This window comes from Oncorhynchus clarkii, chromosome 6, assembly GCF_045791955.1.
Source record: "Oncorhynchus clarkii lewisi isolate Uvic-CL-2024 chromosome 6, UVic_Ocla_1.0, whole genome shotgun sequence".
Lineage (NCBI taxonomy): Eukaryota > Metazoa > Chordata > Actinopteri > Salmoniformes > Salmonidae > Oncorhynchus > Oncorhynchus clarkii.
In genome coordinates this window covers 57,089,202-57,115,387 of record NC_092152.1, presented here as the reverse complement: position 1 = coordinate 57,115,387, position 26,186 = coordinate 57,089,202, and the positions used below count along the sequence as shown (strand labels likewise).

Sequence of the window (26,186 nt, the reverse complement as noted above, 5' to 3'; positions counted from 1 at the left end):
TAACATGGATTTAGGCCTACATTATTTCTTACAGTATTCTTAGAATATTCTTACAGTACAAGTCAAGCAGTAATGCAGAATACTGAATTATTAGTGCGTGCCGGTAAAGCCCCTGAAAAAGGACGTGCAGGTCTTGCTTCAGTTGAACAGGGAAAGACAAAACCCAGCGTCAGCTTTGGTAACACTCAAGCAGGCATGGTGCAGCGAGAGCAGGGAAAGAGAGGAGACTTCAACAAAGAGAGCGGGACAGAGGAGGAGGAAAGGGGAGCGTTGTCTCTCTCTCTCTCTGCGGTTTAATCTGGGTCCTCCTCCTGCTGTCATTGATGCTAATGGTCTCTGACCGGGAGGGAAGCCACACAGCAGAGTAGAGCAGAGCAGAGAATAGCAGAGCTGGGACTCTGACTAACGCAGGGACTGAGTGACTGGGGCCTCCTCAATAATGGCCCAGCAACCAATGGGCCTGAACAGAACCTGACGCAGCATGAAGCTCAGACAGCCCCAGAAACACAGCCCCAGTGTGCTTAGAGAGAACACAACACACAGACTCAAACCCATACAATTACACTCGCATGAATATGACCACACAAATTTATACAACATAGACTGGGCATAGAATTAGACAGAAGCAAAACAATCCCTGTTCTGCTTACTAACTGACACCAATGCCCAACCTACAAATGGTTGGTATTGATGAACAGTCTGAAGCCTAATTCCAATGATCTGATCAAAGCTTTCAGACAGAACCCTCCCCCGCTCATCCTTTTCAGTCTGTTTGCTTCTACTGCTCTCTCTCTCTCTCTCTCTCTCTGTCCTTATGCACTGGGCTTAATGAGCTGTAATGAATTGTCTTCAGTACACTGGACATCAGAGAGCCATCCCAGAGCCCTGGTCACATGAGAGAGGCCAGAGAGGATAGGCCAGAGAGGATAGGCCAGAGAGGATAGGCCAGAGAGGATAGGCCAGAGAGAAGAGGCCAGAGAGAAGAGAGGACAGAGGAGAGGGCAGAGAGAAGAGACCAGAGAGAAGACAGAGAGAAGAGAGAACAGAGGAGAGGGCAGAGTGGAGAGAACAGAGTGAAAAAGCCAAAGCAGAGAGAACCTGAGGTCTGGTTCCACAGGGACGCTGGCCGATGTTGACTCAAATGCTTTCCACAGTTTTGGCAAGTTGGCTGGATGTTCTTTGGGTGGTGGACCATTCTTGATACACACAGAAAACTGTTGAGCGTGAAAAACCCAGCAGCGTTGCAGTTCTTGACACACTCAAACAGGTGTGCATGACATCTACTACCATACCCCGTTCAAAGGCACTTCAATCTTTGGTCTTGCCTATTCACCCTCTGAATGGCACACATACAGAATCCATGTCTCAAGGCTTAAAAAAATAACTCTTTAACCTGTCTCCTCCCCTTCATCTAAACTGACTGAAGTGGATTTAACAGGTGACATCAATAACGGATCATAGCTTTCACCTGGATTCACCTGGCCAGTCCATGCCATGGAAATAGCAGGTGTTCATAATGGTTTGTTCACTCAGTGTACAATCCTATCATATGACTAATTACAGAGTTTGGGTGAATGTCACTTTATGTCGCAGTACAACAGCCAAGGGATGTTCAAGTCAATCCACTGGCACAAATAGAACAATGACACAAAATGTACGCCATGTTGCACTGTCGTACAGTAGCAACACGTTGTCTGCGTGTGTTGGAGTAGAGTTGAGAGTCTAACCCTCCTGAAGCACTGGTGGCTTGTTTTGGTCTCTGAAGAGAGGTATTACGTTACCAAAGCCTGGCAAACCTCCCACGGTGACTGTACTGCATCATTATTCATCACCTAGAGGGAGAGGAAAGGAAGGAGATAAAAACAGGCTTTAAAGTTTAATGTGGGAGAACACGAGAGGCCTGAGGAGGACGACAAGACCATGGGAGGGAAGAACAGCTCCTGTTCGGGGAGCTTCCTGTGCGATACTACGCTGCTGACAGAGGGCTGGGAGATCCATTCGATCCAGACCTTTAAGAGGTTCGGTGTCGTACGTCTGATGGAGCCACGGGAAACGCCCCTGCAGTAGGCTGGACAACACCGTGTCTGTTGACCAGATTCCCACTGAATAAACACAAGTAAACGTAAACAGCGTAAACAGCGTCAATGGCGTTTCTCTTCTACCCCGAGACGAGGGAAGGTATTACATTCGGAGATGGACGTGCCTTGTTTTTGAGAGAAAACACATCAGTCTGTCTTTCATTTCATGATTCACCTCCACCTTGGCCCGAAGGAAATATTGAGCTTCTTTCATGGCACAATAAGCATTCAAATGCTTACCCCCCCCCCCCCCCCCACCACACACACGTTGAGTTCATGACGGCTCTGATGTTCAAATGACCCTCTGTCAAGATATTATGCAGTCTTACACGTACACACACGTACAAACACGCACACACACACACACACACACACACACACACACACACACACACACACACACACACACACACACACACACACACACACACACACACACACACACACACACACACACACACACACACACACACACACACACACACACACACATCTGAGACCATGCTCACGAAGAGAGACAAACAACGCAAGGTTTATACGTACACTTAACATTTATAGAGCTAAATACAAAAAAACACTGTGGTTCACAGTACAGATCAATTATCAAAAACATCAACATAAATAATTTGCATGACCGTTACAAATAACTTGGTCCCGGCAGTAGCAGATGAGTAAGTGGGAGTGATAGCCGATGTCTTATTGCTTTCAGAATGAACTGAACAGAAAGGCCTGCACACTGAATATGCTCCCAATTACCACATCATTGACAACGTTTCGATCCACAAGGGTCTTGGCCTGACGAAGATCCTTCCAGATCAAAACCGTGCAGTGTGCAGGCCCTTTTCTGTTCTTTTCTATAATATACTTAATCAGCCCGGCACCTACGCTTTTTTTAAGGATGTGTGTGTTGACCACAAACTTCTCTATCAGAATGAACAACCCACTATGTCGAGAAGTTAATACTGGAGGTCTAACGGACCCGTCCTCTACACAAGTACCTTGTCCCTTCGTGGTTACGGTGAGGGGACAAGGGGACATAGCAGGGAAGGGACTTCATATCCAGTCCCAGTCTCTCCCAAGAACACTGGAAGGATTTAGCTGTCTGAGGCTGAGCCCAAAACACTGATGAAGTAATGACGACCCCAGGTGCCAGGCGCCGAACACACACCCATAGCACAGTGACCCGAGGGCCAAACGCCCTACCTGTACTGAACTGTATGTACAGCTAACGACACAAATCCAAACGCATTACATAACATTACCAGAACACTGCTGGAACGTCACAGCTAGATCACCGTCCCTTTCTGGAGTGGTTTATACATGTTTTATACATCAGGACGGAAACTGTACAACATTCGCTGGGTGAAGGAACTCAGGACGCAAAGAGAAAGGGACGGAAGGGTGAAAGAGGAGGCGTGAGCAATCGCCTGAGGAGTGCGATTGAGAGAGCGTTTCTCAACACCGCGGGTGTTGAAGATATGGGAGCGATGGTAATGACGGTTGAGGTGTAGGGAGCTAGAGGACTGTAGGCTCAGGCCGTGGTGGCTCGTAACCGCAGTGCACTGTGGGTTGTACTGGAGTGTGGTAGTGTAGTGTACTGTCAGTCGTCGTGTAGCGAGGGCTCCCTCTGGGCCCCTGCTGGTAGCGCTGTAGTTCACAGGTACAGGGGGTGACAGGTGTCCATGGCAACCATGTGCCAGTGTTTGTCTCTACCAGGATGAGCCAGGTCAATGGAGATGAGTAGGCGTCCAACAAAGATCACAGCCGTCCAACTATCAGTCCGTCTGTCTACGGGACTCACACGGTGGGAAATGAAGAGGCCCTAAGTCAGAGTCCGTGTTCTTCCTTTGTTCATGGGATCTGTATCTGTAGCTCCTCCTCCTCTTCGTCTGGGTCGCTGGGCGGTCCGTCTGGGTTCTCCGGGCTGAACCGAGCTGACCTCATCTTCCCAAACAGGCCCGGGCTCTTCTGCCGTCGCAGTCTAGAACAGAGGAACACAGAGGAGAGGAAGAGTGAGTGGACTTGAGTGAGAAGGCTACTTCAGGCTTTGATCTCGATTTTTCACAACTGGCACTTAAAGGCCCTGTGCTGTCAAAATGCAGTTTTTCCTGTAAATTCTGATTATTCCCTCAACAACTAAGGTATAGCTCTTGCAGAAAATCGCTGTGGAGTTCTCAACAGTGAACGAGTAAACAAAGGCATATTTCAGGACTGCGTCAGCTAAATAAACATTGCATAATTCACCATTGCCTAAAAACCCAGGGCAACGGAGCCGCTTCCGTTGCCAGGTAACACTCAGTTAGCCAGCAATGACCAGTTACTGAGCCACGGCTGCCATACTGGTGATCAGATCACCTGGACAACAGTGAAATACTAATATCGTCTCTACAGAGGTAGCGCGGGGGGAGAGGAAGAGACAGGGCGAGAGAGAGAGAGAGAAAGAGAGAGAGAGAAAGAGAGAGAGAGAGAGGAGAGAGAAAGAGAGAGAGAGAGAGAGAGAGAGAGAGAAGGAGAGAGAGAGAGAGAGAGAGGAGAGAGAGAGAGAAGGAGAGAGAGAGAGGAGAGAGAGAGGGAGAGAGAGAGAGACAGAGACAGAGAAAGAAAGAAAGAAAGAAAGAAAGAAAGAAAGAAAGAAGAGAAAAAGAGAAAAAGGGAGGGTCTTCTCTCTACAACCCAGGTACATGTTTTGAAATTCAGCAGAAGGTTCCCATCGGACCTAGCTCTAATGAATCCCTCTGCGGCTCAGAGAAAAGCTTACATTATTTATCAGCCGGCCGTTTGCCGAATTGATCATCATTTTGAGATGATTCATCGTCTTAACTTGGGCCTAAAATCATACCTGCGTGTTTGCAGTCGGCTCAGTCTGCGCCATAATGACAAAGACAAACAGGTACAAGAGAAAAGCAGACCCAGTTAATTCCTTAAAGCAACAAACGCTCTATTTGCTGTCTGTTTCGCTCTCTCTTTACCTTCTCCCGCTCCCTCCTTCTCTCTCTTCTACTTTCTCCAACTCCTTCCTTCCTCTGTGTCACAGCAGGCTTCGTCGATCTGCTGTCACGCTTTATTAGGACACTACAGCTGAACCGTCAGGAAACTTGTGTTTCAGACAATGCCTGTCGTCGGAGTCTGGCCTGGGTAAACGGACCGGCTGTCCAGGTAAATAGAGGATTTATTAGCGATGAGAGGAGGAGCCCAGCCAAGCCCCCAGACCAGACCAGCGCCCGGGCCGTGCAGTTACACTGCTGAACAACTAGAGTTTCTAGACAGTAGCACTTACGAACCTACGGTAGCTAACAACCCTGGGCCAGCCACCACTGTCTGCCTGGGACTGACTGACTGAGTCACTGACTGAGTCACTGACAGACTCACTGACAGACTCAAAATCAAATCAAATTGTATTGTATTGGTCACATACACATGGTTAGCAGATGTTAATGCGAGTGTAGTGAAATACTTGTGCTTCTAGTTCCGACCGTGCAGTAATATCTAACAAATAATCGAACAATTTCACAACAACTACCTTTTACACATAAGTGTAAAGGAATGAATAAGAATATGTACATATAAATATATGGATGAGCGATGGCTGAACGGCATAGGCAAGATGCAGTAGATGGTATAGAGTACAGTATATACATATGAGATGAGTAATGTAGGGTAAAATATATATATATATAAAGTGGCATTGGTTAAAGTGTCTAGTGATACATTTATTACATCCAATTTTTAATTATTAAAGTGGCTAGAGATTTGAGTCAGTATGTTGGCAGCAGCCACTAGTGATGGCTGTTTAACAGTCTGATGGCCTTGAGATAGAAGCTGTTTTTCAGTCTCTCGGTCCCAGCTTTGACGCACCTGTACTGACCTCGCCTTCTGGATGATAGCGGGGTGAACAGGCAGTGGCTTGGGTGGTTGATGTCCTTGATTATCTTCTTGGCCTTCCTGTGACATCGGGTGGTGTAGGTTTCCTGGAGGGCTGGTAGTTTGCCCCAGGTGATGCGCTGTGCAAACCGGAATACCCTCTGGAGAGCCTTGTGGTTAAGGGTGGAGCAGTTGCCGTACCAGGCGGTGATACAGCCCGACAGGATGCTCTTGATTGTGCATCTGTAAAAGTTTGTGAGTGTTTTCTGTGACAAGCCACATTTCTTCAGCCTCCTGAGGTTGAAGAGGCGCTGTTGCACCTTCTTCACTACGCTGTCTGTGTGGGGGGACCATTTCAGTTGTCCGTGATGTGTACGCCGAGGAAGCTTCTCCACTACTGTCCTGTTGATGTGGATAGGGGGGTGCTCCCTCTGCTGTTTCCTGAAGTTCACGATCATCTCCTTTGTTTTGTTGACGTTGAGCGTGAAGTTATTTTCCTGACACCACACTCCGAGGGCCCTCACCTCCTACCTGTAGGCCATCTTGTTGTTGTTGGTAATCAAGCCTACCACTGCCATCTGTAAACTTGATGACTGAGTTGGAGGCGTGCATGGCCACGCAGTCATGGGTGAACAGGGAGTGCAGGAGAGGGCTGAGAATGCACCCTTGTGGGGCCCCAGTGTTGAGGATCAGCAGGGTGGAGATGTTGTTTCCGACCCTCACCACCTGTGGGTAGCCCGTCAGAAAGTCCAGGACCCAGTTGCACAGGACGGGGTTGAGACCCATGGTGTTAAATGCTGAGCTGTAATCGATGAACAGCATAGGTATTCCTCTTGTCCAGATGGGTTAGGGCAGTGTGCAGTGTGATTGCGATTGTGTCGCCTGTGGACCTATTAGGGATGTAAGTAAATTGGAGTGGGTCTAGTGTGTCAGGTAGGGTGGAGGTGATATGATCCTTGACTAGTCTCTCAAAGCACTTCATGATGATGGAAGTGAGTGCTATGGGGCGATAGTTGTTTAGCTCAGGTGCCTTAGCTTACTTGAGAACAAGAACAAAGGTGGCCCTCTTGAAGCATAGGGATTGATTGAAAATAGGGATTGATTGAATACGGCTAGGGATGCCGTCTGGACCGGCAGCCTCGCCTGGGTTGAATTGTTTAAATGTTTTACTCACGTTGGCTGCGGTGAAGGAAAGCCCACAGGTTTTGGTGAGCAAAGAAGTTGTTTAGTTTGTCTGGGAGCAAGACATCGGTGTCCGTGACGGGGCTGGTTTTCTTTATGTAATCCGTGATTGACTGTAGACCCTGCCACATACATATTGTGTCTAAGCTGTTGAATTGCGACTCCACTTTGTCTCTATACTTATGCTTAGCTTGTTTTATTGCCTTGCGGAGGGAATAGCTACACTGTTTGTATTCAGTCATGTTTCCGGTCGCCTTGCCATGATAAAAGCAGTGGTTCGCGCTTTCAGTTTTGCGCGAATGCTGCCATCAATTCACGGTTTCTGGTTGGGGAAGGTTTAAATAGTCACCGTGGGTACAACATCACCGATGCACTTGCTAATAAACTCGCTCACCGAGTCAGCGTATACATCAATGTTGTTGTCCAATGCTATCCGGAACATATCCCAGTCCACGTGATCGAAGCAATCTTGAAGCGTGGAATCAGATTGGTCGGACCAGCGTTGAGTTGAACAGACCTGAGCACGGGCGTTTCCTGTTTTATTTTCTGTCTATAGGCTGGGAGCAACAAAATGGAGTAGTGGTCAGATTTCCCGAAAGGAGGGGGAGTCCGTTCGCATTCGATATGCTGATCAAATATAGGGAGCCTTGTTTTCAGATTAGCCTTGTTAAAATCCCCAGCTACAATAAATGCAGCCTCGGGATATGTGGTTTCCAGTTTACATGGAGTCCAATGAAGTTCTTTCAGGGTTGTCGAGGTGTCTGCTTGGGGGGGATATACACGGCTGTGACTAAAATCAAAGAGAATTCTCTTGGTAGATAATGTGGCCGGCATTTGATTGTAAGGAATTGTAGGTCAGGTGAACAAAATGACTTGAGTTCACTGACAGACTCACTGACTGACTCAATGACAGACTCAATGACAGACTCAATGACAGACTCAATGACAGACTCAATGACAGACTCAATGACAGACTCACCGACAGACTCACCGACAGACTCACCGACAGACTCACCGACAGACTCACCGACAGACTCACCGACAGACTCAGTGGCTGACTCACTGACTGGCTAACTCACTTGACTCATACTGGAGAGTAGGGAATATGTGAGGGTGAGTGAGCGGGCTGGAAATGTACAGATAGTGAGATTTACATTATGAGCTGTCCAGGTTCATGAGTAAGCAATGTGAGCTGGTGGCGCTAATCAGTCAGTAATGAATGATACTGTGGGACCCATAGTAATACTAGGCATAACAAATAGACACCCCCCTTTTCATATTATTATTATGGGTAATATCTTTAGACATGTGGCTCATTCACATGGTACTGTAAAGCAGACTAGTATTTTAGGATATAAGATGGTTATTGTGGTTATCACTAAGTAATGCTCAATGTCAGCGGCATAGTTGCAGTCACCAACGCTCTGGAAAACATGAAAACAGCCTAACCAGCTCTGCTTGGGCGAGTAAAATGGTCAGAGTGAGGTGTTCTCTCATTTGTGTCTGGATGTAGCTAACGTTAGCCGGTTAGCTTGTGTGCCGTTGTGATGGTCAGAACGATCGGATCAACCACCTACTCCTCGGCCTGAGCGTCCAGTGTGCCCTCTGAACGCTCCGAGAGGGAAGCGCTCTGAATTTACAAACTGACAATCTGGCAACGCTCTGAATTTACGAACGCCCAGAGCGCACGCACTCTGGCACTCCAGATTGAATTTACGAACACACCGGAAGTGTCTAGCTAGTAATTTGTTATGCTAACAAGCTAGCACGAGGTTGCATAACAACAGCATCAACTTCCGGTAGACAGGTGTAGCGCTAGTATGCTCAACTGAAAGGATACCGTTTGTTTACAGTATACTAAAATGAACTAATAGTATATAGTATGTAGTATATTTTCATTAAGTATGTAGTATACCGTATGTTAATATGGGTATTCGAAAACAGCTCTAGTGATGATACAGGCAGTATCAATAGACATGTATCATCATCTAGTGATGATACATGTCAAATGTTCCGTGCATGTTTTGTGATTTCAGGTGAGCAAAGATGGCCTTAAGTGCATGAAAGTGTTACTACACATCCTAAGTGAATGTATAAACAAGTAAAGGTATCAGGGAGATAAGTGATGCTTGTTTTAAAGTTCTCCAGGCACAGAGAAACACACCTACTGTGTTACTAACCGAGTGCCTAGCTAGCCAACTGGCAAGGTGGTGCGTCGTAGGGAGATATGAAATTAGCCCCCTGTAACCTCGAGAATATGTGAATGTGTCCATAGTTTCACTCCTTTACTGTCTTATAACGTGAACATGTGTTTTCTACACGTTCACGTCCTATAAGAGAATGAGAATGGGCATATTTGTGATACAGAGACTATTGACCATCGTCAGAAGAAGACCTGGAGATGATAAAGGCAGCATGTCTGACGTGCCCCGTCTCTGTCTTGTGATTTAAAAAAAGAAAATGAAATGTTCTCAACTTCTACATGCTAGAAGGTCGGTGACATTATTCAAGTCTGCAACAATACCAGCAATAGAGGGGTGAGTGTGTTCAGTGAGTGTTCAGCGTGTGTTTAGTGAGTGTTCAGTGTGAGGTCAGCGTGAGTTCAGCGTGTGTTTAGTCTGAGTGTTCAGCGTTTGTTCAATGTGTTCAGTGTTTGTTCAATGTGAGTGTTTAGTGTGTGTTCAGTGTGTGTTTACTGTGGGTTTAGTGAGCTTTCACTGTGTGTTCAGTGTGTGTTCAGTGTGTTCAATGTGAGTTCCGTGTGTGTTTAGTGTGTGTGTGTTGATTGAGTATTCAGCGTGTGTTCAGTGTGTGTTCAGTATGTGTTTAGTGAGTGTTCTGTGTGTGTTCAGTGTAAGATCAGTGTGTGTTCAGTGTGTGTTTAGTGAGCGTTTAAAGTGAGTGCTCAGTGTGAGTGTTCAGTGTGTGTTCAATATGTGTTTAGTGTGTGTTTAGTGAGCATTCAGTGTGTGTTCAGTGTGAGTTCTCTGTGTGTTCAGTGTGAGTGTTCAGTGTGTTCCGTGTGTGTTTATTGTGTTCAGAGTGTGTTTAGTGTGTGTTTAGTGAGCTTTGAGTGTTTTTTCAGTTTGAGCGTTCAGTGTTTGTTCAGTGTGTTCAATATGAGTTGGGTGAGTGTTGAGCTGTGCCCCATGCAGCATCCCTTTTGGAAGACAAAGTGACACGTACGAAACAACGGTGGCTCTGCGGGGCCACCTCTGATCCCTCACCCGCAGGCTTCAGCGCCTCACTCTGCACGTCAAAAGACCCAACACAGCCTCACATAATGAATCCACTCCCTCTTCAACTATGGAGGACCCCGGTCTGAGCTGCAGCTCAAGCAGCAAAGCAAACATGCGCGAGTTGAACTATTTCTAGAAATGCCCAGGATAGATGGGCGGGCCTGTGCGAAGTGGACCTGCAGTAGTGTGCGCTGCCGTGTGTGTTGTGATGACGCACGGCTAGAATGGCTCCAGGGTGAACTGAGCCTCAGTTTAGAAAGAGAAAGAACACAGCCTCCCACACAGCCAGAGATCACTATCCGTCAAATTCGGTTATTCACCCAGGTAGAGAGAGAGTCAGCCTCTACGGTATGTTCGCTACAGGGGAAAACTACTGCAGAATATACCATGTTATTTCCAAGAAGCTGTATCTGTGTTAGTGCTGCCTCCCCATTTACTGCTCTCTGTTCTCATCCTCGGTGGTGTCATGCTAGCCTGGTTCCAGGTCTGTTTGTGCTGTCCTGTCAATGTCTGTGGTCATTGACCATATACAGTAGTTAGCAAGACAACGCCAACAGATGTGGAATCGGGTTAGTATGATGGTGCCAGAAGCCTGGGTGGACCCTCTCTGTTCCCCGTGCCACGTTACTCTACTGGGGGACTCACTGACAGGAACAGAGATCCTTTTAATGGCGCTAAATTACACATAATAGTGTTTTGACCACAGTCACCCACTAAACGACTAAAAGCTTTTCCATTGCCCAAACACTTAGCAAGGCCATTTTAAGGTGTGAGAGAGTACATCTGGAGGAGGAGGAGGAGGAGGAAGAGGAGGAGGAGGAGGAGAAGAAGAAGAAGAAGAAGAAGAAGAAGGAGAGAGAGGGAGAGAGAGTGAGAGAGAGAGAGAGAGAGAGAGAGAGAGAGAGAGAGAGAGAGAGAGAGAGAGAGAGAGAGTAGGCAGACCTGGCTCTCAAGAGAAGACAGGCTATGTGCACACTGCCCACAAAATGAGGTGACCATATGACCATATTAGAGACACATTTTTCCCTCAGATTACACAGATCCACAAATAATTTGAAAAGAAACCCAATTTTGATTAACTCCCATATCTACTGGGTGAAATATCACATTGTGCCATCACAGCAGCAAGATTTGTGACCTGTTGCCGCAAGGGCAACCAGTGAATAACATTGTTAATACAACCCATTTTTATGTTTATTTATTTTCCCTTTTGTACTTAAACTATTTGCACATTGTTAGAACACTGTATATAGACATAATATGACATTTGAGATGACTCTATTCTTTTTGAACGTCTGTGAGTGTCATGTTAATTGCACATTTTTATTGTTTATCTCACTTTTGTTTATCTACTTCACTTGCTTTGGCAATGTTAACATATGTTTCCCATGCCAATTAAGCCCTTAAATTGAATTGAATTTGATTGAGAGGGGTATGGCGGGGGGATAGAGAAACGATACCAACTGGGCAAAAAGTTGTCAACGTAAGGGAATTTCGTCTTTTTTTCACACAACTTTCAACTTAAATCCAATGGCTTGAAACGTTTTGTTGATTTCACGTTGAATTCCCTGTAGCTGGCAACTCAACCGAAATAAAATCAAAACTCGACCATTAAATTATGTCTGTGCCCAGTGGGTAGTCTATATTTTCATGCTGCTACTATAATTAATTGATCAAACTCGGGCCCAATTTCTTTCCACAACATTTCCGACAACAAAACCTCCGCAACAAACGCACTAGTGCAAATCAATCTAATCTATAAAAGCCAACAGCCTTGCGAAACTGGCTAATTTGTTATTTCTGTCTGTTCACAGCTGGTCCAATATCAAATAGCAATGTGACACACTCCGTGGGAATATACAGTATGAAGGCTATATGATAGACTGAAAGGAGAGAGAAACCAGGGTTAGAAAGATCTCAATAATGTCAATAAAATTCTAAGCCCTTTAAATCTATAGATTAAACCAACATTTTGTTTTCCCTCCCTCGCTTTCCCTCTCTTTTCTAATCCTCCATCTCTTCTGCGATGTAAAAATCTACCTCTCAGATCGTGTCAAACCCACTGGCGCGGCTCCTCAGAAAACACACAAGCTGGGAGGAGGAGAACCTGAAATGGCAACGCACACAACCTGCGGTCAACATCCGCAGCTTCAAATTGTTGGAGGCTGTGCGTGTTTAGCCTCTCACTGTTCAGCCAGAGTTGTGCTAATAACGCTGTTGCTTCACAACCTGCGTCCCATTTTGAAGTCTGGCTTTGGCCCCCCTGATTGAGCTAAACAGACAAGCCTGCTACAGTGACGGGAAATCAATAGAAAAGAACATGCTTCATTTGATCCACTTTCTACCTGCCTTCAGAGTACCCGGCTATTTAAGAGCGGTCTGAACGTCCTGCCGGTCCACCAGAAATGCCACAACACACAGAAAGATAAACACCCCTTCTGACCACATGCACATGCATTACCATCACATGCACACATTTTCCTGAACAGTTCCTTGTGGACCATTAAGCTGTCAGTCTTCAGACCAAAGAGGTATACTACAAAGCAGGAGCAATGAGTTAGCCGGCTAACTTCGATAAATAACCATGAACAACTATGGTTAATCAAGAAAGCTAAACTTAGACATGTGTTTTTGGTTGTTGAGTCAATTGTAGACCATGCCCATTTAAAGCTTATTTTCCAGAAGAAGAAAAAAGTTATTTCAGAATTTTAAGGCAAGTTAGCTGGCTAACTCATTGATTCTGCTTTGTAGAATAGGCCGACACCTCAGCCTTAGTAGGGTCTAGTTGTTTATGCCCAGTGTGACAGATTGGAGTGGCACAGTATCACAAAGCCTCACATGACATCACTACAACTCCGGATCAGGACCTTTCTGTTTTAACAATGTTCTGACAGCGTCATGGCGACAGCGTTACAATAACACCCCCCCATTGTTAGAGACCTTTCTCATGGTGGCTAGTTTTGTCTGTATGTCTGCCTGTATTCCTCTCTGTTGTGTTCATCTCTTATCTCCCTCTCCATGTCTCCCAGGCCATTATAGCCACACGCTTCAGCACCACGCCGTCTGCATCTCAGCCCTGACCATAGGCCTGTTAACAAACCCGGAACCCGGGGGCCAAAGGTCATGTGTGTATGGACTATGTGGAATATGTTTGTGTGTGTGTGTGTGTGTGTGTGTGTGTGTGTGTGTGTGTGTGTGTGTGTGTGTGTGTGTGTGTGTGTGTGTGTGTGTGTGTGTGTGTGGCATTGAGCGTGTGTGCACAGGATTAGATGATCCACAGAGAATTGATTGATAAATCAATGTGAAGGATGGACTTTTAACAAGCTACAGTAAAACAAGCATGTGGTAAGCTGGGCCCCTAACCACTCCTCTCCCAACACACACTCGCACACACGCAAACACACACAAACACACCTAAACACACACAGTACTGGCTGTCCCAGAATGCAACAGAGGTTTTCCCGGATCACCTGGCCTGGTCTGAGGTATTGATTTAGACATTAGCTTTATGATCATAGACTGGGCTGGAGCTGGGAGACCACTAGACTATTTATATATCAGACAGATAGGCTGGGATGTGGTGGGAACTATTCCCCTGGTTAAAGGGATAGTGCGACATTTTAGCAATTCCTTTTTCTACTTCCCTAGAGTCAGATGAACTCATGGATACTATTTTATGTCTCCGCGTGCAGTTTGAAGGAAGATGCAGGTTGTTTCTGGAGCCATTGATAACTACTGTTGGCGCAATCATTGGAAGCATATAGGAACAGCTAGCATGCTAGTTCATCCGACTCTGGGTGAGGAGAAAAAAGGGCTTTATTGCCAAAAATGTCACACTATCCCTTTAACGAACCAAGGGGAGAGAGAGTGTGAGAGCGCGATCAAAGAAAACATGGCATTTGGTTGGAAAAGATGGGAGAGAAAGAAATGACAGAAAGAGAGAGAGGAGTGATAGGATAGTAAAATACTCTTGGGAGAGGTAGCGGACAACCACTAAATCTCAAAATCCATTATACATGAATATTACATTTTTTAGAAGCATTAATATTCCCACTCCTATCCAGCTACGACCCGTGCATCAGGGTTAATGTGGTTAGAGCGAGTTCATCCAAGTACAGTACAGTGTTATACTAGGAGCCTGATGGGGCCTGACTCCCTCACTGTTCCAGGTCTGTCAGGGCTCCATGAGGACGTGTGTGTGTGTGTGTGTTCCTCAAAGGCGTTTCCATGCCAACACGCCTGTCACTCCTCTGCTAAGCTACAGGGGCCCAGCACCGCTATGCTGCACGCAGGCTCCGTGTTACTACGGTAAACCATGGCTGGGCGGCCCGCGATTGGCTGTCGGTGTGGATGAGCTGGGACGCGGGTGGAATGATAAGGTAGAGCGAGAGAGAGAGAGAGAGCATAGGAGGGTGAGAGAAAGAGAAAGGAAGGAGAGAGAGAGAGGGGGACAGAAAGACTGGCCTAGTGTGAGTAGGGCTGCCTGCCTGCCTGACAAACTAAGACACAAGCCTCACAGTGGGCTAATCTCCTCCAGCTAAGATATCTGAGAGAACTAGTTCATAACAGGCATGGCAGCCATATAGTACACTGTCTGATTAAACATCATGCACCACCAAAGACTGCTGAGAAGGGTAGGAAATTGGACGTGTGCTTTTCCTGCACGTCTTGGTGTGTAGGCTACTGTGGGTTTGTTCCCCGTGTGTGTGTGTGTGTGTGTGTGTGTGTGTGTGTGTGTGTGTGTGTGTGTGTGTGTGTGTGTGTGTGTGTGTGTGTGTGTGTGTGTGTGTGTGTGTGTGTGTGTGTGTGTGAGAATCAGTCGTACCGGGACTGCAGATGTTCCAGTTGAACCTGGAGGTTCTCTGACTGCTCCACCTGCTCATCCAGAGACCGCTGTAGCTTCCTGGTCTGATTATGGGCCTCATCCAGCTGGGAGGTTAGGGAGTGGGGGGGGGGGGGCAGAGAGGGAGGGAGTGGGGGAGAGCGGGAGGGAGGGATGGAGGAAGAGAGGGAGGGAGGTAGGAGAGGGAGGAGAATGTGTGAGAGAGAAATCGGTCATTGCAAATCAGTCACACCGGACTACAAATCCCAGAATCAGTATTCTGCATTGAATACTTTGGATCAAAATCCTAAATACCCAACACTGACAGTATGTACTGTATCTACACTGCCCTCTGTAATTGTTGGGACAGTGAAGCATTTCTTCTTCTTTGGCTCTTGTGGTGGTTCATTTCTTTACTATCAAATGAGGAGAGACAAACTTATTACACAAGTGCGAGTTATACTTCAACTAAATCTTTATTCACTTATTAATAAGGGAGCAGGTCAATACAACACACACATATATAAAGTGAATCGATTGAGTGCTCTACGTTAATGATGGCTGGTCGACGAATCGCCCTCAGATGATTCGTTGAGAGCCCCGAGACAAAGATACAAAGGTATTTTATAGAAACATTAACTCGTGCTCTGGAATGCGGACTCTTTAGGTTTTATCACCCAAAAGACATCGTTAATCTTCTGTCAGTGTTAAATCTCCCAGAGGCCCCTCCTCAGTAGAACACACACAGATGAGTGTTCTAACAACCCCTTATTCTGTTGCATAAAACAACCATTTGATGCAATAACAGCATTATAACATCATCTTGTGATTTCTGTTCTGACATTCTATACTCCAAAAATGTGGATTTGAAATCAAACAATGACTATGAAGTTAAAGTGCAGACTGTCAGCTTTCATTTGAGTGTAACGCCCTGGCCATAGAGAGGCTTTTATTCTCTATTTTGGTTAGGCCAGGGTGTGCCTAGGGTGGGCATTCTATGTACATTTTCTATCGTTGTCTCTGATTGAGAACCATACTTAGGTAGCCTTTTCCCACCTGAGTTTTGTGGGCAGTTGCTTTCTGTTTTTGTGTCTGCACCAGACAGAACTGTTTCGGTTGTTCTATTTATTGTTTTGCTATTCAGTGTTCAGTTCAACTAATAAAAGATGAACACGTACCACGCTGCACCTTGGTCCTCACCTTCTTCCACCAACGGCCATTACATTGAGGGTATTTCCATTCATATCGGGTGAACCGCTTTGAAATTACAGCACTTTTTGTACATATTCCCCCAATTTAAGGGGAGCAAAAGTATTGGGACAAATTCACTTATATTTTTATTAAAGTAGCAAAAAGTGAAATATTTGGTCCCATATTCATTGGTTGTGTTTTAAATTATTTTGTGCCAATACAAAATGAATGATAAATAATATATTGGTCCCAATACTTTTACCTCCCCTAAAATGGGGGGACTATGTAGAAAAAGTGCTGTAATTTCTAAACGGTTCAACGGATTTAGAATTAAAGCTGACAGTCTGACCTTTAACCTAAACGTGATTGTTTGATGTAAACTCCAACGTTTTGAAGTATAGACCCGAAAGAACAAAAAATGCTCCCAATAATTACGCGGGCAACTGTATATGTATCCATGTATAAGTGAATGTGGTGTGTGTTGGTGCCCACCTCATCCTCCGCCTGACCCAGTTCTTTCTTCAGCTCCTCCACCCTCAGCCTCAGCTTCTTCACCTCTGTCTCGTGCTGCTCCACCCGCCGGTTGGCGTGGGCCAGCTCGGCCATCTTGTCCTGGTACTGCTTCTTCACCTTGGAGTGGATGTGGCGCATGTCTGCCAACTCCTGAGGAGCAGAGGGGTCGGGGTCAGTCTGCTAGTCTGTTAGAGTGGATTTAAAATCGGGCCTCGGGCCAGTTAAGTACCGGCGGTAATATGTCAATTTCAGTTACAAGCATGTCGGATGGGTGTCGGATGGGTGTCGGATGAGTGTCGGATGCCGTTGGGTCAAATTAGCGTACATTCCCTAGTAGCAGATCCTCCAAGAGATTCCTTGTGAGTTGAGTGAGTTACTCTGGTCTTTGTTCTGCTAGACATCACCGCTACTGTTCGTTGGAGCATTGAGGATCTGATCAATAATGGAAGCGCTTCGTTAAGAGCACTTTTAACACATTCCCACAATAGAGAAGCACAGACTCCCATTGGAAGTAAACATACTATACCAGGAAAAGCTTGTGCCGAGCTGAGAGCTTACAAACCATTACCCATACGGCGAGAATAAAGAAAACGAAGAAAACATAAAGAAAACCTTGAACCACTTGAACTGGACTGACCACCTGCACTTGACTCTTCATGCCATAGCACAGATGCACTCACGTGCACATCCACACCCACCCACCCACCCACACACACACACACACACACACACACACACACACACACACACACACACACACACACACACACACACACACACACACACACACACACACACACACACAGTTGAAGTCGGAAGTTTACATACACCTTAGCCAAATACGTTTAAACTCAGTTTTTCACAATTGCTGACATTTAATCCTAGTAAAAAAATCCCTGGCTTAGGTCAGTTAGGATCACCACTATATTTAAGAATGTGAAATGTCAGAATAATAGTAGAGAGAATGATTCATTTCAGATTTTATTTCTTTCATCACATTCCCAGTGGGTCAGAAGTTTACATACACTCAATTAGTATTTGGAGGAATTGCCTTTAAATTGTTTAACTTGGGTCAAACGTTTTGGGTAGCCTTCCACAAGCTTCTCACAATAAGTTGGGTAAATTTTGTCCCATTCCTCCAGACAGAGCTGGTGTAACTGAATCGGGTTTGTAGGCCTCCTTGCTCACACACGTTTTTTCAGTTCTGCCCACACATTTTCTATAGGATTGGGGTCAGGGCTTTGTGATGCCCCCCCAATACCTTGACTTTGTTGTCCTTAAGCCATTTTGGCACAACTTTGGAAGTATGCTTGGGGTCATTGTCCATTTGGAAGACCCATTTGTGACCAAGATCTAACTTTCTGACTGATGTCTTGAGATGTTGCTTCAATATATCCACATAATTTTCCTTCCATATGATGCCATCTATTTTGTGAAGTGCACCTGTCCATCCTGCAACAATGCACCCCCACAACCGGGAATTATTACACAGTGACTTATAAGTGAAATAATCTGTCTGTAAACAATTGTTGGAAAAAGTACTTGTGTCATGCACAAAGTAGATGTCCTAACCGACTTGCCAAAACTATAGTTTGTTAACAAGAAATTTGTGGAGTGGTCAAAAAATGTGTTTTAATGACTCCAACCTAATAGTATATAAACTTCCGACTTCAAATGTACATTCATGCTACACATCAAAACGGATGCTACCAGACTCTTATTATGATTGCTAAATACTGGACAGTTTAAACACTTGCCCCCCAATCCCCGCTTCCCCAAAATATGTAAATATTGGACTATAAATTGTGCCTTCCTGTATTATACTTATGCTAAAATGTCTATTCTATTGAGCCATTTACTTTATGTTCGTATTCTTATCTTTTACTATTTCTTATTGTTGTTGCATTGTTGAAAAGGAACCTGCAAGTAACAACGTGTATCCTGCACATCAGACTAATAAAAACCTGAAAAAGAAAAGACAACCACAAAGAAAACCATGTTCACAGATCTCAGATGAGTTGAGCATGTTCCCCATTTCCCTGCTTTGCATTGAGCAGTGCAACCTCGACGTAATCATCACTGTCATCGTTAACATCTATTGAGTTCTCCTGAGGACTCTCCTGTATGATCAGGGCAGAACAGCTTGTACTACTATTTCATTAGGCCAGAGAAATCAAACAGGGAGGGGACACAAGAACGTGGGGGAAAGCGGGAAGGAGGAAGGGAGGGAGAGAAGTAAGGAGAAAGAATCAGAGGGGAGAGAGTGAGGGAGTGAAGGAGTGAAGGAAGGAAGGAAGGAAGGTAGGAAGGAAGGAAGGAAGGAAGGAAGGAAGGAAGGAAGGAAGGAAGGAAGGAAGGAAGGAAGGAAGGAAGGAAGGAAGGAAGGAAGGAAGGAAGGAAGGAAGGAAAAGAGAGAGAGAGAGAGAGTATTCCCTAGCTGCATATCGAAGTATTCGAGCAGCCCTGGCTAGATGAGCTGTCCCTATTGAAACAGACGAGCCACGGGTATCGATTCAGTGCTCCAGCCCTCCACTTAACAGAAAGGGACAAAACACAACTGAAAAAAAACAACATAGGGAGGAAGTTGAAGTTTGCGGTTGAGGTGATAAACTGCGTAAGCAATGCCTCAGTCCGCCACTGGCAGTGTGATATGCCTACTAGGTATGCCCAATCAATGTGGGGCCAAGTCAGAAAATAACTTTCCCAAACGTATTCTTTCCTACGCCAAGAATCATTGACGCCTTTAAATCAAAACGACAATCCTTCACCGCACATTCATTAATTCACTTCACTTCACATTCACATTCATAAATGTGTTGTTTAAAAAAAAAAGTTAAATGCATCGCATGCATGTGACCAATAAGGCCTGACCTATAGCATATCATAATAATCATATTAATAAATTGGTTAGAAAAAACTCTGAACGCCGTTACACATGTGACAACAAACGTGACAAATGAACTCGAAACGGGGGAATGTTTGGTTGCTCGGGAAGCAAAGGGGAAGTCAGATGTGTAGAATACATTTGACTAGTTCAAATCAAATCAAATCAAACTGTATTGGTCACATACAAATGGTTAGCAGATGTTAATGTGAGTGTAGCGAAATGCTTGTGCTTCTGGTTCCAACAGTGCAGTAATATCTAACAAGTAATCTAACAATTCCCCAACAACCACCTAATACACACAAATCTAAAGGGGTGAATGAGAATATGTACATATAAGGATATGGGTGAGCGATGACCGAGCGGCATTGGCAAGGTGCAGTAGATGGCATAAAATACAGTATATACATGTGATATGAGTAATGTAAGATATGTAAACATTATTAAAGTGGCATTATTTAAAGTGCCATTGTTTAAAGTGACTTATAATGTTACACATCTTACATTACTGAGTAATGTAAGATATGTAAACATTATTAAAGTGGCATTATTTAAAGTGGCATTGTTCAAAGTGACTAGTGATCCATTTATTAAAGTGTCCATTGATTGGGTCTCAACGTAGGTAGCCGCCTCTCTAGTGATTGCTGTTTAGCAGTTTGATGGCATTCGAGATAGAAGTTGTGGAAAAATCAGACAGGTGCCTTTTTTTGTTGCTAATGCTTGACTAAAGCAACCTAGGTCGACCAACAGTCTATCGACTAAACATTAGACCAGTCGACTAAATGGGGTCTGCCCTACTCTCTAACCATACTGTCACAGACAACTCACATAGGTAGAACCAGAGAAGTGGAAGATGGGAGGAATAGTCCGGGAGGCCATGGACACACAACAGGGGAAATGCATCCATTGCCACTGGTCTCAGCGGGCCGATTGAGTCCTTGATTAAAGGTGAATTATTGATGTGTTTCTGCGGCTTTCGTGTGTTCTGTCAGGCTGGATATGGCTCCCACAGTGACTGCCCCCTGACCGGTACACTAGCTCACACACAGAGACACTTTAAATAACACACAGCAAGGTTAGAGTGACAGCAGAGAGGCTAAAGTGCTGTGTACAGGAGAAGAGAGAGAAAGGGAGAGAAAGAGAGAAATAGAGTGAGAGAGAGAGAGAGAGAGAGAGAGGGGGGGGGGGGGGGGGGGAGAGAGAGAGCGAGAGAGAGAGAGAGAGAGAGAGAGAGAGAGAGAGAGAGAGAGAGAGGGAGAGAGAAAGAGAGAGATAGAGGGAGAGGGAGAGAGAGAGAGAGAGAGAGAGAGAGAGAGAGAGAGAGAGGGAGAGAGAGAGGGAGAGAGAGAGGGGGAGGGAGAGAGAGAGAGAGGGACAGAGAGAGGGGGGAGAGAGAGAGAGAGAGAGAGAGAGAGAGAGAGAGAGAGAGAGAGAGAGGGGGGGGAGGGAGAGAGAGAGAGAGAGAGAGAGAGAGAGAGAGAGAGAGAGAGAGAGATAGAGAGAGAGGGAGAGAGAGATTATAGGGAGCACATGGTTCATGAACAATTCAATGTGATAATCAAGTGTCCAGACTGTGTGAAAACACATGCATGATGTGGCTCCCACAACTCCCAGTACTGCCAAGACTAGGACTGGATGAGGGAATACACACACACACAAACTTGATTTCCCAGACCACCTGGAGAGAAAATGTTCCTTGACTCTTTGTTTCTAGGTCACATCAATTCGAGGACATGGCCTACTTCTAGAGGCTCGTCTGGTAGGCCCAGTATAAAATACAGTTAACTACCAATGCATGACTCGAGGATGACTCGCTACTGTCCATCGTATGTTGATTTATGTTTTTTGCCTCTTTTCATTTGTAACACAACCCCATCCTTGATTATTGTTTTTACTGAATGTCGTTGCGTTGACAATCTTGATCATTTTTTTTTTTTTAGGATGCCAATATTGTTAATGAATCATTCCATTTCCAAAGTGTGTTTTGGCAATACGTACTGTACATTCTTCTTTCGTGCTAATAAAGCAATTTGACAGTGAAATGGATTACTATCATACAGCACATAGAACAGAACAATCTGGCCCGGAGATCTGGCCCGGAGACCGTGTGTGTGGTGATAGTGGAGGAGCCCACTGTAAAAGGGGAAGATGATTTACGAGACAATACCAAGGTTTTCAAAAACGTCGAAATGAACAATGTAACCACAGAACCCTGATCCACAAAACTGCTATTTGGTGTACTGTAGCCTAAATACTAATAAAACTATCATCCTTGTATCTTTTTATCAAACTAAAAAGGATCAGGCTTGTTCGTAGCAGCGGTGACACAGTGACAATATCAGCAGTACTTTTGAGCAGGAAACCCCCGGTCACGTATGACCTCGTGCAGATAATTGTTTGGTTGATTGATGTGATAGGGGTTAAGTGGAAGGGGGTCGCAAGGTCTGGATTGATACTATATGCATAGAGACACACAAGGACAGACAGGGAGAATGCCCTCATCGAGTGCCTAGTTTAGACAAAGGGAGAGAAGGAGGGGGAGACACGGGGGGGGGGGGGGATGAGAGGGAGGAGAGCGGTAAGGGAGGGGAATAAACAGGGCAGAGGTGAAGACTAAGAACAAAGGGAATTTCCCGGAAGAAAAATTGACACGAAAAATAGAAAAGGGGGAGAAGATCTAGAGGAAGGCAAAGATGACCAAGAGAAGAATCCAAGAGAAGAAGAAAAGAGAGTGCACTCAGAAATGTGTGACATCACTGCATCGCATCATCTGACAAAGAACCGCTTCAGAGTTTCGATCTTGGAAGCCAGCGAGACGCCGCGGAGTCAGACAGCATTCTCTACTGCTGGATCGAAAGTTTCACTCAGCTGTAATGTGGGTCTGAGTGTCCTCCGTGAAGGGACCGCTTCGATAGAGAGAAGAGGGAGAGTTGCCGGGCAAATAACTGAGTCTCCTTAAAACACGAGGGAGAGACTGATGAATGATCTATGATGATGAAGATACTCACTGGAGGTGAGGTGAGAGATGGAGATTTCGCACTCAAACTGATTCACAGACACACTGCTGGGAGTGCGTGTGTGCGCACACACACACACACACACTGGAAGAATTCTGTCCAAAAAGCACATCAAATGTAACACACAGATGAAGAGCCATGGAATGACACATGTAGGAAACACCCTTACAGATACACTTTTCACACCAAGGTTGACAGAAACACACACGAGTAGTAAGACAACCCGGCCCCATAGCCAATCAGTCAATAAATAAAGAGAGGGAGATTGGTTGGAGGGAGCTAGATAAAGGAGGGTGTCACTGAAGGCTTGCTGTTAAATGTTTCTCCTTGACTGGCTCCAAGACCCTGAAATCTGCCGTAACATCGGCTGGCACTGAAGCAAAGACACACACTAGACACAATACACTACACACTCCGGTCAAAGTAACCACAAACACACTGACATTAACACGAAGACACGACACACAAAATGACCAACACATACTGAACAGCCAAACCAGATACAGCCTGGTTCGAATCCAGGCTGTATCACATCCGGCCGCGATTGGGAGTCCCACGGGCGGCGCACAATTGGCCCAGCGTCGTCCGGGTTCGGCCGTAGTAGGCCGTCATTGTAAATAAGAATTTGTTCTTAACGTACTTGCCTAGTGAAATAAAGGTTACATTTTTTTTTATATAATTAAAGCCAAGATGGAGAAATACTAAAAAGCTTTATGCAACACAGACATTATTCACACATGATATCTTCCAACCACTCCACCCACACCACCCACACCACCCACTCCACCCACTCCCCCCACACCACCCACTCCCCCCACACCACCCACCCCACCCACTCCACCCACACCACCCACTCCACCCACTCCACCCACACCGTTTCCCCTCCTCCTCTACCATTAGCATATTTTCATACATGTATATTGAGACCCACACATACTGTGGCCATGCATGCAGCACATGCACACACACAGATGCATATCCAAGACAGAGATACACAGACATCAATGATTGTTCAGGAATCTCGCTTACACACTCCACATTCCCTTACAGGTATTATAAAACGGAATATAGTATTCATTTAGACCCACACACTGCACGCCCACCCACAGACACAGACACAGACACAGACACACACACAGACACACACACACACACATACCCTGGATAGTAGAATTGGGTTGATTATGAGGCTGCCTGAGGGAACAGAGCCTATTGCTATGCTCCAGCACGATTGGTCAGGATTAGATCAAGTCTATGAAAATGGGAGAGGGGGAGGGAGAGAGAAGATAGTGACAGAGTGATTCATCAATGGGAAACTGGGGGCACTGGGGTGGTAATGGTTCCACAGTCAGCTAACGGCTCCATAAGCCCATCTCTAAGAGCCACATCTCTGAGAGCCACTGAGCCAGGTGTGTGATTCACAGTGGCCCCCTAGAGGTACCAAAGAGCTGCCAGAGGGAGGACCTAACCCCCCCCCCAGCCTGCTCACACAGTTCCCCCGGGGTGTGTTCAGCAACATTTTGGAACGGTCGACAATGTTTGGCAACGGAACGTGTCCACAGGTAGTGTCTATACCTGCCATTCTACAGACGGATCCAACTGGGCTGGTTGAATACGGGCTTAAAGGCTCGACAACCTCAACCAGTCTGCCCAGGACCATACCGACCACAGTCTAAAATTCAGTTTGCAGGCTGCAATATCCATAATGAAATATCGGTAATATTTTCAAAGCAAACACTTCGTCATAATATAGCTAAAGCTCTCCCTCTGCCTAGCATGTAGAGACTCCCTATAGGCAATAATAAACACACACACCTCCAGGTAGACCTGGCCCCGACCGGGGTTGCCCCTGTGTAGGATAGCAGTGCCCAACTGCAGTAATTGACGGAGCAGGTGCATGGCCTTGGGGTCACCAACTGCAACTGCTGGAGTTCATCTCCCCACGCACCTGGCAACGGAGCAAACTCATTACCCTGGCCACGCCCCGGCCCTACGACACCTGCCCCTGCCGCCCGTTCCTTGGCCTACCCTCACCTTTCTCTCTGACTTCTCTCTTCAATACTGGTGCTCTTGCTCGCCATCCTCAAAGCGAGTGTTTAACTTCTCTACAAATGCCACAGCTCTGCTCTGTTCTCTTCCACATCCATACCACTACGACTGCCCCCTTCCATATAAACCCATACCGTTTTCCTCTAACCTTCCTTACACCTCTCCTTTCCCTCTAGTCCTGTTCCCCTCCCCCCTTTCTCATAAAGATATTTTGCTGACCCTCACCCTGTAACGTACCTCTCTCCTCATAGCCGAGAATAAATGTCAGGTTGAAAAGCCGCTCCTTGGAGAGAGAGAGGGAAGGAAGCTGGGTCTGTCCTGTCAGAGCACACATCAGGGCAGATTTTCGCCTTTCTCTCTCTCTCTCTCTCTCTCTCTCTCTCTCTGTCACACACACACGTTTATCTCAGTCCTCCAACCTGAAAAGCATGTTCTCTCAAATTACCTCAGTAAAAGCCTTCCTCTCTGTTTCCCTCTCTGCTTCTCCTGCCGCACATTTATAGTATAGCAGTTATTTTCGCCCTTCACACACACACAGGAACACATAACACACAGAGACAAACACCCCCCTCCCCCCGCTCTACAATCTCCTGTACCTGCTCTCTGTCCCTTGTCGGACTCCGTGCCACTCCAGCCCTCTCTCTCAGTCTTAATGACATCTCTGGGCTGCCTGCGAACTGCTGCATTAGCGACCAGGCTCATAAATAAGCCACTCAGGCAAGCAGTAATGGAGTCTTTTACACTGAGCACAAGCCACATGGCCTACCTGCAACGAACAGGCCTGTTTAGGCTGAATGGACTTCAGGGAAAGAGCTGCGTCACACTGACTGACGTCCACTGGTTCTACTCTGACACACGGGAGACGGTTACGTCCTGTGGGCGGTGGCACGGTTCCTTCCCCTCCGTCACATAGCGCGCGACAGCACGTTCAACATTCAGACGTCCTTGTCATGCAAGGCTGTGCACGCTGCGGATGAACAAAGAGCATTCATGGCGTATCAGAGGGAGGGGGAGAGAGAGGAAGGGGGGGAGGGGGAGGCGGCGAGAGCGACGGGGATATGAAAGAGGAGACGCCCTCACGGAAGGCACAGCAGGTCCAAATGGAGAAGAACTGAGACAGGAGACCCTGAATCTGAGGAACAAGACAAATAATTTCACACTAATTAACCCCAGATGTTATTAACAGACGCCAGGAGAGCTCATTTACATACACACGCACATGTGCGCAGAGAAGGACAACAAAACAATGAACGTGGATACAGGTACACACACACAAACACGAATACTGCCACAAACGCAATTTAAGTGTTTCACCCTCAATGAAACGCACACATTGCAAACCCATGCAAC

General features: G+C 46.0%; 1 protein-coding gene across 1 annotated transcript in view; it reads right to left on the bottom strand.

The window, feature by feature from the left end:
* Positions 1–2,610: 2,610 nt before the first annotated feature.
* Positions 2,611–26,186, bottom strand: part of LOC139412149 (coiled-coil domain-containing protein 102A) — a 65,834-nt gene continuing 42,258 nt past the window's right edge. Inside the window, exons 7-9 of the mRNA XM_071158961.1 lie at positions 16,866–17,036; positions 15,186–15,289; positions 2,611–4,059 (exon numbers count right to left, since the gene is read on the bottom strand). Of these exons, the coding sequence (XP_071015062.1) occupies positions 3,930–4,059; positions 15,186–15,289; positions 16,866–17,036 (405 nt within the window). The 3' untranslated portion in view covers positions 2,611–3,929. The remainder of the gene's footprint in view (positions 4,060–15,185; positions 15,290–16,865; positions 17,037–26,186) is intronic.